Source organism: Lactuca virosa, chromosome 9 (genome assembly GCF_052849685.1).
Source record: "Lactuca virosa cultivar CGN04683 chromosome 9, Lactuca_virosa_CGN04683_v6, whole genome shotgun sequence".
NCBI lineage: Eukaryota > Viridiplantae > Streptophyta > Magnoliopsida > Asterales > Asteraceae > Lactuca > Lactuca virosa.
In genome coordinates, this window is record NC_136434.1 from 248,306,939 (window position 1) to 248,318,451 (window position 11,513).

The window sequence follows — 11,513 nt, forward strand, 5'->3', positions numbered from 1 at the left end:
TATGTGTGTAATTAGTGATCAAAAAAAGGTAAATTAATTATCTTTTTCTTTGTGATTAATTCATAATTAATAACAATATTTTGTGTACTTGCTAATCTTTAACTATTTTCATGTACTAGGGTATTCTTGAAGCTTCTAAAGATATTCTACCACACGTTGAGCACAAGCAATGTGCCAGACATATGTATGCTAATTTCAGAAAGGTTTATAGTGGAGTTGAGTTTAAAAACATGTTTTGGGCAGAAACAAAATCTACAACAGTAGGTGATTTAAAGTTGAATATGGAAAGGTTCAAGGAAGTGGCTTCTTCTATATATGATCATCTCATGGCTAAGGAACTATCTCAATGGTGCATGGCTTACTACTCTACTGGCTTGGCTTGTGAGGTTGTAGAGAATGTGATTGTTAAGTTATTTAATTCAATCATCGTAGATGCAAGAAAGAAACCTCTACTCACCATGTTGGAAGAGATTAGGATTTACATCATGGAAAGGTTTTATAATCTGAAACTAGAGGCTAAAAATGGAGTCGTGAAGTTTGTCCTTCAGCAATCAAGAAGATGGATAAATTTGGTGAAGATATTAAGTAAGTATCTTATTTGTTTTCCCTAATTCCGTTTATAATTTGGTTGCTTATGTAATATGTTATGTATTTGAAGGAGTTGGGGCCTAGTTCCAAGTGGCTTGAATGCATATGAAGTAAGGAATGGGTTGTAAAGCTATGGTGTTGACTTGAAGGACCACTCATGTACTTGTAGAATGTGGGAGCTTTCAGGGATTCCTTGTGTTCATGCACAAGCAACTATTATGTATACTATTCAAGATCCAGTCAACTTCATAAGCAGTTGGTTCAGCAAGACTAATTACAAGGCTATTTACCAAGAGAATATACTTCCGGTTAAAGGAAGTAATTTATGGGAAGAAACAATTTACACACAACCCCCTTTCACCCATTGACAGGAAGACGCCATGAAGGCCTAGTATGAAGAGAAAGAGGCATGTATCTGAACATGAGGAAAAGTACTCTCAGGTCTCAATCAAGGGTAGAACAGTCCAGTGTCAAAACTGTGTGTACAAATGGGACACAATAAAAAATCCTGCAATAATCCTATTGTGGTGCCTAAACCTCAACCTAATAAGAAAATGGGGAGGCCTAGGTTGGAAATTGATTTACTGAATTGGTCAGGAACTAGAAGAGGTGGTAGAAATGGTGGTGGATGGGGTGGTTGAAATGGTAGTGGCAGGGGTGGTAGAGTTGGTAGGGTGGTAGAGTTGGTGGTGGCAGGGGTTGTAGATTTGCTGGTAGGGGAGATGGAGTTGGTGATAATATGGGATATGGAGTTGCTGGTAGGGGATATGGAGTCCCTCATGAAAATGTGGAGAATGAGATACTCCTAAATAAAGTCCCAAATATGGAGAATGAACAATGTGATGCTATTGTGGAGAATATAGATTCTCATGCTAATATAGAGAATGAAGAACCTGATGCTAATGTGGAGAATACAGATTCTCATGCTAATATGGAGAATGCAAATTCTGAGGAGAATGCAACATCTAAGGATGAAATAACTAATTTAAAGTGGAGAATCTACAATCTTAGAGCCTCAATTTACAATACTGAAGAAATCCTGGGATGACTTGGTTTAACTAAAGAGGAGTTGACTGAGTATGAATGGGTGAGACAAGAATCTGTGGAGATTGTCATGTCTCAGGTTTGTTTTTCTATCATATATAGTAACATACTTTTTTACCTTGGCATTTAATTTATGTATTGTTGTTGTTATAGGATGGGGATGTTAGTTTTGATACTCAAGAAGTTACACTTGAGAATGTTATTGTTGAATATGAAGTACATGATGAAGCACTCCCTAAAGATGCAGGCCCAGAAGATGCAGGCCCTAAAGAAGCACTCCCTAAAGATGCATGCCATGAAGATGCAGACCTTGAAGAGGCAGTCCATGAAGATGTAGTCCTTGATGAAGCACTCTCTGATGATGTATCAGTCCTTGATGAAGTAGTCCTTGAAGCACATGATGATAAGGGCATACATTGGTCACAATATGAGAACGGAGTGAGAAAAAGGAAGCCTTCATAGAGGATAACAAAACTGAAGTTAAAGAAGTGTGTGGTTGCCAAGGATAGGAAGGGGATGACTGCAAACAAGCCAGTCAATCTAGATTAGGGTGTTGTTAAACCCTTCTTTTGTTAAAACATGTACAATCTTTAACCAATAAATGTTGTTAGCCCCTTTTGTGTATAGCCTCTTTTGTACAAACTTTGGCTTTGGGAATAACTTACATACAATTTGGTTTATATTAGTACATGTTGATGGTTAATTATGCTTATATTAGTCATGGTAAATTTGTTGAGTGATTTTGCTTATATTGCTTAGATTAGTACATGTTAATGGATGATTCCAGTCATGGTTGATTCCTGTCATGGTTGATTCCGGTCATGGTTGATTCTTGTCATGGTTGATTCCACTGTTACATGATTATTGTGACAACCCGAAATTTTTTGCCTTGAAAGTCCAACCATTCAATTCAACCGTGTGTCAGACTCGTTTCTGCTATCTTTTATCATTGTTTAGAGTCTGTTTAAGGGTTCAAAACTCAGTACAATCAAGTTATGGGCTCAGGGAAGTGTCAGCTAAAGTTCTTCGCGTTGAAATTGAGCCGAACACTCCATCCAAGGGAGTGTACGACCGTACACCCATGTTGACCGTACACTCTCCCCCATATGTAGAGGATCCCTTCATTTTTCAGTCATTTCTCACATTTCCAAGTCTAGAAATCGGATTCTCTCTCAAGTATCATCAAGTTCTTCATCCTAGATCTTCAAAAACGTAAGTGTTTCTTCCCTCTAGTTGTTGTTATCCTTCTTAATCATGTATCACCCTTTGATTTCATCCATGGAAATCATCTTTTTGGGTAGATCTTCAAGATCTTCATCTTTCACCAAGAACACACACTTGTTCTTGGTGGCTGTGAACCCTCTCCAAGCCTCCATAACATAAGTATCCTTTCCTTATGCTTAGTATACGTTAGGAAACCTTGTTTAACACCCTAAAAACGACCATAACTCAAGAACATCAAGAGTGTATGGCCGTACACTCTATCTATGGTCGTACACCCTTGTTAAGTCCATAATCTAAGGCTTCAAACACTTGCTAAGTGCTAGTTATCCATTAGAACTCTTGAAACCTTGAACCCCTTTGATTTAAGACCCAAAAATACATCCATCTTGGAGAGTGTACGGCCGTACACCCTTGCATGGCCGTACACCCCTCAAAACACTCTAAAAGGCCCTCCAAAATGCGAACCTAGTTCATACACTTGATGAGCAATAGACCCACTAACTTCCTCATGGTTCAAACACCCTCTTATGCATGTTTGACCATGAGTGTACGGCCGTACACTTCATGGCCGTACACCCATGGCCGTACACTCCATATTGTGGCCGTATACACCCCTTTGATGAATCACATGTGATTCTAACACTTAGTCCAAGTGTTTCCTAGTCCCTAAGGGTGTTTCCTTGCATGTTAGTTGCTTTTAAAAACTAAATTCATGCCAATATATGCCATATATGTCATTTAGGACTCGTTTGTGTCTCGGGACTTCATTCGTGGAACTTCTCATCCTTACGCACATATTCGATTGAATCACCCACATAAGGTGAGTTCATACCCCTATAATCAATCTTTTAAACTGTTTTAAATGCTTTTAAGGGGGGAATACAAGTTGAACACAATGATAATTGTGTAAATGTTTTGCTATAAACATGATTTTAACAGATTGCTTATGTATGTATAAGTGATCAAAACATTTCAAAAACTCTTTTTAAGTTATGTTACTTTATAGTTTATAAAACTCCGTTTTTAAAGTACAATCATAACTTAGTAGATAAATGAGTCTTTTCTTCAAGTCAGTATCAGTTCAAGTAAACATACTAGTAAACTATAATAGGTATAGTTTAGGGGTTCAGTTTACACTAGAACAGAGAGAACATACTATAAAGAGAAACATGGAGGTAGATACAATACACGATAACATAAAGAACATACTATAAAGAGAAATATGGAGGTAGATACAATACACGATAACATAGAGAACATACTATAAAGAGAAACAGGGACGAAGATACAATACACGATAACATAGAGAACATACTATATACTATAACAGAAGAACATACTAAATTATACCAATGATCACTAACGCATTGTTCTAAACAAAAGGTGATAATAAATTGGGTATACAAGATCAAGATAACTTTAATGTGAGATTATTTCATGACTTAGAATTCGTTTGCTGAAGTTGTGTTTTGTAACCAGAATCTCTTGCAGGGAGAGCGTATAGTATGGGTACAACCACATCACATTATGACCTTAATAAAACAAACTAGTTTTAAGGTAGTCAGTACTTCAGTTTGTCAATTTAAAAGACAACTGTGTACTTACATTTTTCCCATTACTTTCATATTGTGACAGTTCCACTTGAAAGTTAATGCAAACTATTTTCGAGTTAAGATAGTTATAAACTAGGGAAAACTTACAAGCGACAAACAGAACAGTCGAGTCTAGTACATTCAGTAGGAAGGGGCCTATAATGCTAACTTTATGATTCCTTAGTGTATACATCAGGAATATATATTAATCGGATCCGACAGGTAGTAGGATGTGTGCTTTCCGCTTCATTTCCTGTTCCTTGTTTGGTTGTGGGCTTAGAGCATATTCACCCAGCCTACTATCTATTCGATCTTAGCTATATATATATATATATATATATATATATATATATATATATATATATATATATATATATATATTCCGTATGCACCAAGTAATCATAAGGAGTACCAGGTATGGGCCACGTCATAGTATACTAATTCAATATACCGTTTTCTAGTACAAAACATACTTTTCAAATAGAACATTTGGTAGACAAAACTAGAAACTTACTAGTAAAGGGTTTAATCCATTTTATTAAACCAGTATAACTTAAAGGACCTTAGGTGGTTAATTCTATAATACCTTAGTTTATACATCAGGGTTATATATAATTAATACCCGACAGGTAGTTGGATGTGTGTTTTCCGCCTCATTTCCTGTTCCTTGTTTGGTTGTGGGCTTAGGGCAGATTCACACAATTAACTATCTGTTCGATATTAGATTATATATAGCTAGTATAAACTAAGTGATTATAGAAGGAACCATTGTGGTTACCATTTTTACTAAAAGAAATAAGCGTTTTCTTAAAGAATGTTTTCATCAAATATAAAGGAACTATTACAGTTAACTCCGTGAGTACCAAGTGAATACGCCAGGGTTATATACAACGATGATCTAACAACCAATGGGATGTGTGCCTTCCGCCTCATTCCCTGTTCCTTGTTTGGTTGTGGGCTTAGGGCAGATACACACAACCGATTGTTTGTTTACTCTGAGTTTTATATAACTTGTATCCATTTAGTACTCATAGAAAGGATTGTAGAGTCATTTTTACTTATCTTTCATCAAAGCAGGAAATATAGGATTTTCTGGAGGAACAGGCGAACTTTTCTAAAAGAACTTTCAATTACTTTCATCACTGAAATCTTATGAACTCACCAGATTAAATGCTGATCTACTCTTTCAAAATAACTTGTATTCTCAGGAGACCAGTAGACATGTACGCGCACTGGGATTCAGAAGATGGAGCATTATAGCTTCATGTCTTGTTTTGTTACTTACTTTTGTAGTCTATGTTATGTGAACCGCATACTTTTTAAACACTTTCTTTCTAATGAAATGGTTGTTTATTACTTTGATTACTATGATGCATGTCTTGTGATACTAAACATGACGTCCTCCGCCCCCGAACGTTTCCGCCGTTCCGGTTTTGGGGTGTGACAATTATTGTCATTGTTCATTCCATTTGTTATTGATTCCAATCAATGTTTGATGATTCCAACAATTATTGATTGCAATCTTTATTGATTTCAAGCATTTTTCATTCCAGTAATGGTTGATTCCACATGATTATTGTCATTGTTCATTCCACTTGTTATTGATTTCAGTCAATATTTGATGATTCCAACAAATCTTGATTCCATATCTTTATTGATTCCACTCAAGGTTCATTCCCTTTGTAATTGATTCCGGTCATTGTTTATTTTGTAACAAGATGACACAACTCAACTTTAATTACATAAACTTCTAACTTCATTTCATAATAAGATGAGGCATTACATAGGATTCATACATCAAAATAAGCAAGCTAAAAACAACCACGATGACACTACCCTTAACATCCTTAGTCCTAACCAAAACACATTACTACTACCTTGACAAAGACATGCTGTCAATATTTCAATACAACCAAGCCAAACACAATAACAACAGAAAATACATAAAAAGTCATGGATTTCCATCTTCCACCTTGATTCCCTTGTTGAATAGCCAATTCTTCCACTTGTTGTTGTGGAGGTTGTTGTTCCACCATGTTTCCAAACAGGTTCCCCATTGGTTGTTCCGGAAAGTTTCCAAATATTCCAGGGTTCTCCATATTAACATTGTAGAGGAGGGTTGCATACCATTGGCAAGGTAGAAGAGGATCGACCCAACGAAAATACTTGCAGTCTTTGAGTTCATCCTAGAAATTAGGGCAACCGATGAACCTTCTTCCTAGGTTTAAAGGAGTCCAAAATGCCCATCCTCCTACATGATCACCACAATAGCACCTGCTTCTCAACCGGTTTGCTATTTGGCTTGACACATATGATGCAGACGACATCAATGATTTTTAGGGCAAGAATGAAGAGGGCTGCGATCTATAACGGGATCCCCTCTATAAATCCAACCTCATTTAATGAGTCAACAACCACCTCATCAATGCCTAGCCACATCAACATATGCAACCGGCTGAACGTGGGTGACTGGATGAGAAGGACGGATATGTTCAATTTATCTGGTTTCCTGAGTTATTTTGTTTAAAAAAAATTAACTACTAAATTAAAACTTTTTCCAAAATTTAGGATTTTTTGATAAAAACCCAAACTTTAAATGTAATAATGTATGGATAAGTAGCGTAAAGATGATGATAATGTGCGAGCAGCGAGCCTTTGGAACTTTAAAGGGAAAGACATCACGCGGTCACTACAATAATTGAACCGACTGTTTCAACACGTACGGTCGGTTCACTACGGTTTCCTTATCCTACGCACCCCCATCACAACCTTTACCTTTTTGGTCCCACTACCTCAGCCGCCACGTCATCTTCCGTCAATCTGCCTTTATCATTCTCTCTCTCTCTAGATTTCTAGGGCTTCTTTCTTCTTTCTCCTTCTTCTGTTCTTCTCCTCCTCCTCCATGCCGTAGTAATCTTTGATACCAGATTCGAGATATGGGTTCGATTTCGATCCCCGATCCCGGTGAATCAACTCAGGAACCAAGCTTCGATGAATTCCAACGACAGACATCACTTATGACCAGCTGCACTCTTCTCTGGAAAGAGCTCTCAGATCACTTCACGTCGCTCGAGCAAAGCCTCCTAAAGAAATCAGATGCAATTAAGGACAAGATCAAAACCCTAGACACCGAAACGAAAGCGTCTCTGAGTTCTCTGGAGGAGCGCGAAACTACGATCGAAAACTCCGTCTCCATCGCTCTACGAAAAGTTGAAGCTGCCGTGCAAGCCGCAGCGGCTGCAGTCGGAACCAGCAAATGCGATGATGGCAATGATAATCCAGAAGTTGACGATTCCGAGGGTTTGCTTTTGAGGTTGAAATCGTATTGTGTGAAGATGGATTCGTTAGGGTTTTGGGGGTTTGTAGCTAGCAAGAAGAAGGAAATGGAGTTGATGCGGGCTCAAATTCCGTTGGCTTTAGCGGAGTGCGCAGATCCAGCTAGGTTTGTGTTGGAGGCAATTTCGGAGGTTTTTCCGGTGGACAAGAGGGCTTTGTGCGTGAATGATTTAAGTTGGGCTTGTGTTTTGATACTTGAGAGTTTGATTCCGGTGATGGTTGATCCGATTCTGGGGAAGTCGAGGGTTTTGGTGACGCCGAGTGTGAAGAAGAGCGCCAAAGAGATTGCTGAGAAGTGGAAGGAGAGTTTAGACCAGCGCGGTGGCATCGAGAACGTTAAGGCTCCTGATGTCCATACCTTCTTCCAGCATCTGGTGACTTTTGGAATTGTGAAAAATGAGGATCTTGATCTGTATAGGAAGCTTGTTGTTGGTTCAGCATGGCGTAAGCAGATGCCTAAGCTCGCTGTTTCCCTTGGCCTCGCTGATAAAATGCCTGGTATATATATATATATTCTTCATTTCCCTGCGTTTTGCACTCAATTTCTATGTTTTTCTCATTAATTTTGGTCGTTGGAAAGATTATAAAATTATCACAGTTATATACTACCATCCATAATGCATCTTTAAATGTTCTGCTAGCATCTGTAATGAATGATCACAATTCACAATTATTATGAGCTAGCATCTGTACCTTGATCCAGTTTTTTGATATTTGAACTTTAGAGCTTTATAGTATAGAATTTACCTGAAATTCAATGTCGGCCTTTAAATCTTTAGAATTTATCTGTAATCAAGGAATTATTACAATTATTATAAGTTACAATCTTTTGTTAAGGGTTTCTTTTTCTTGATTTATTGAATCCCAGTACAATACGTTAGTTTTGTGGGTTTAAATCTTTACGCAATTTTTCTGATGCAGATATGATTGAAGAACTAATCAGCAAGGGACAACAGGTTGATGCTGTGCATTTCACTCACGAAGTTGGTCTTGTAGACAGGTTTCCCCCTGTTTGTTTGCTAAAAGCTTTTCTAAAGGATGCTAAAAAGGCCGCAACATCTATTCTTGAAGATTCCAACAATTCCAGCCGTGCTGTGGTATCTTGTTTCATTTTCTTAACCAAATTAACCCTCTCTCTCTCTCTCTCTCTCTCTCTCTCTCTCTCTCTCTCTCTCTTTATATATGTATGTAAGTATATTTCTAATTATTTAGTTGATGATCCTTGTCCTGTTTTGTTTTTACTCAGCATTTAGCTGCACGAAAAGAGCAATCTGCACTCAAAGCAGTCATCAAATGCATTGAAGAATACAAACTCGAGGCCGAGTTCCCTCCGGAGAACCTAAAGAAACGACTCGAGCAGCTGGAAAAGGTGAAGGTCGAGAAAAAGAGGCCAGCCGCCGTAGGTCCTGCCAACAAAAGAACCCGAGCCAGCAACGTGGGCCCCATGCCACCCGCCAAGGCCGGCCGTATCACCACCGCCTACGTCTCATCTTTTCCGGCACCGCCCACCTTCGTGAGGTCCCCGTCACACACCCAATACCCCACCGGAGTCCCATCATACTCCGTCCCACCGCCAATGTATGTGCACGGAACCAGGAGTCCGCCTTACGCCGCCTACTCGCCGGAGGCAGCACCGCTGTCTCCACCGCTGTCGTACCCAGGTACGCCTCCGATGAACTATCCGGCTTATGGTGGGTATGGAAATGGTATGGCTCCGGCCTACCAACATACTTACTATCGATAGAGGTGACACTGGTTGACTGGTGGTGGATAATGTTCGACTCATATGATGATGATGATGATGATGATGACTCCCTCCCTAATCTTCAAGAATATGGTTTTTCTTTTTATTTTCTAATATGGTTTGTAATCACTAACCTTTTATTGGTAGCTGATGTGTGTGTTAATCCTTATTCTGACGTAAACTTATGGTTGTATTTCTGATGTTGATTAGTATTAGTCTCTAATGCGTTTCCCTAGCTATCCGTGTTTCAAATAAATAGAAAAAATTTCATCAAGGTATAAATCAGACTTCGAGTGGTTTTAGCCTATTAAGTGACACAATAATCTGTTAAAGATGTAAGATGCAGTAGCTGACTTATTATGTTTGTAGAACACCATAATCGTAATAAATTAATAATAAAAAAAAGTTAAATTCTCTGTTTTTTGTGAAGTTAAGATACCATCTTGAATTATGAGATTTTTTTTTTGTGGGTGGGTTGAGTGTGTTGCAGTTGGCATCTGCAGGAGCACACATGGTGCATTCCTTTTGAGGACAAATCAAAGCGACAAAAATATCAAAATGTCAGAAAACCAATCTTCTATCATCTTTTGCTTTTTGCTTTTTTCGTGAAAAACATTCTTGGTCCCTAGATTCTTGCTATACTCCAATTTGGTCCTTCATAAGCCAGTTTTAAGTTTTAACACAAGTGGTCCTTGTAAACAAAGCCAAGGGCATCAAAGTGGTTCCTTTTAGGATCCAAACTATTGATACTGTTGTAACAAAGCCAATGGCATGACAAATGTCCCTTTTAGGATCCAAAATGTCTATTTCGTGGTGACATCTTTGGGGTTCGACAAATAAGATACTTGGGTTTAAGTCGAGCAGTGAGAGTATTGTTGATGGGTTTAAGTCGAGCTTTGAGAGTATGGATGTTATGTGGTTGTTAGTTTTACTCATTTTAGATGAGTTCATTGTTAAATACCAAATAGTCGATTTCATGGTCTAGAAGGTTGTTGAGTACATAATATATCCGACATACGTATACTTCTTGGGATGTGGAGATGTACCTTTGTCTATTGTCAACATCAATTTTTTGGGGGTTTTGACAAACTTTGATCCGATTGATAGCAAGAACGATGGTTTGTGTGACCTCATTAAGCAAAGGAGGTGAACTTTCTCGTGCATGATTCAGAACACGTTGGAATCGTTTTAATGGACGATAATCCAAAAGAAAAATGTTTACGTTGTTTTACGTTAAAGTGTCTTAAAATTTTCTATTTATTTGTTATAATTCTTTCTATTTGGAAAGGGATTCAACTATGGTTTTAGATTAAATTATGTGATAATAGGTTATAAAGCCACTACAAAATGATAATCCATTTGGTGATAGAATTTATGTCATGTTAATCCAACTAACTTTCATGTATGGTTTTAAAAGGTCCATCCAATTACATTTATTGCGTTTTATACACTGGATTAATTAAAAGTGGAAAAACTAAAGGTGACAATATTCAAAAGTTGATCATTGACAAATTCTAGAACCTCCTTAGGAGGACAAAATTCTAGATGGTTATAGGGTTTCTAGTGAGTTTCAAGAGGTATTATTGGGCTCTAAGGAAGCGTGAAATGTCTAAGGGAGCAAGAAAAAGGATAAAAACTTATCTAAGGAAACATGTCTTATCCTTAGCCCCCCTATCACCTATATAAACCCCTTGGGTTATGAATTTCGAAAATCACCTCATTCCAAAGAGAATTCCGAAAACTCTCTTCCTCTCCCTCTATTCTCTTTAGCTTCCAATTTGCTAGGGTTTGGGTGTGAGCCATTAGAGGCACAAGACTTCTGGTGCTTGCTTTCTAAAGCTAGATCAATAAGGAATCATTGTTTATTTACTACAATAAACATAAGGTATGTATTTTCTAATAACCCTTTAGTGATTTTCGAAAATAACAATGTACTTTTAGGGTTCTTGATATTCAATAGTCGTTTGCAAATCATAGTAAGAACA

The 11,513-nt window shown here is 37.8% G+C and overlaps 1 protein-coding gene across 1 annotated transcript; it reads left to right on the plus strand.

The window, feature by feature from the left end:
- The first annotated feature begins 7,210 nt into the window (after positions 1-7,210).
- On the plus strand, positions 7,211-9,763 carry LOC145135497 (FRIGIDA-like protein 4a). The gene is made up of 3 exons (XM_079069766.1): positions 7,211-8,282; positions 8,706-8,881; positions 9,031-9,763. The coding sequence occupies exons 1-3, from the start codon at positions 7,385-7,387 to the stop codon at positions 9,526-9,528; spliced, it is 1,572 nt and encodes a 523-aa protein (XP_078925892.1). The 5' UTR covers positions 7,211-7,384; the 3' UTR covers positions 9,529-9,763.
- The last annotated feature ends 1,750 nt before the right edge of the window (positions 9,764-11,513 follow it).

Coding starts and splice junctions, on each gene's coding strand:
- LOC145135497 (XM_079069766.1), top strand. CDS start 7,385: ATGGGTTCGATTTCGATCCCCGATCCCGGTGAATCAACTCAGGAACCA. Junction 8,283..8,705: donor CCTCGCTGATAAAATGCCTG/GTATATATATAT, acceptor TTTCTGATGCAG/ATATGATTGAAGAACTAATC. Junction 8,882..9,030: donor ACAATTCCAGCCGTGCTGTG/GTATCTTGTTTC, acceptor GTTTTTACTCAG/CATTTAGCTGCACGAAAAGA.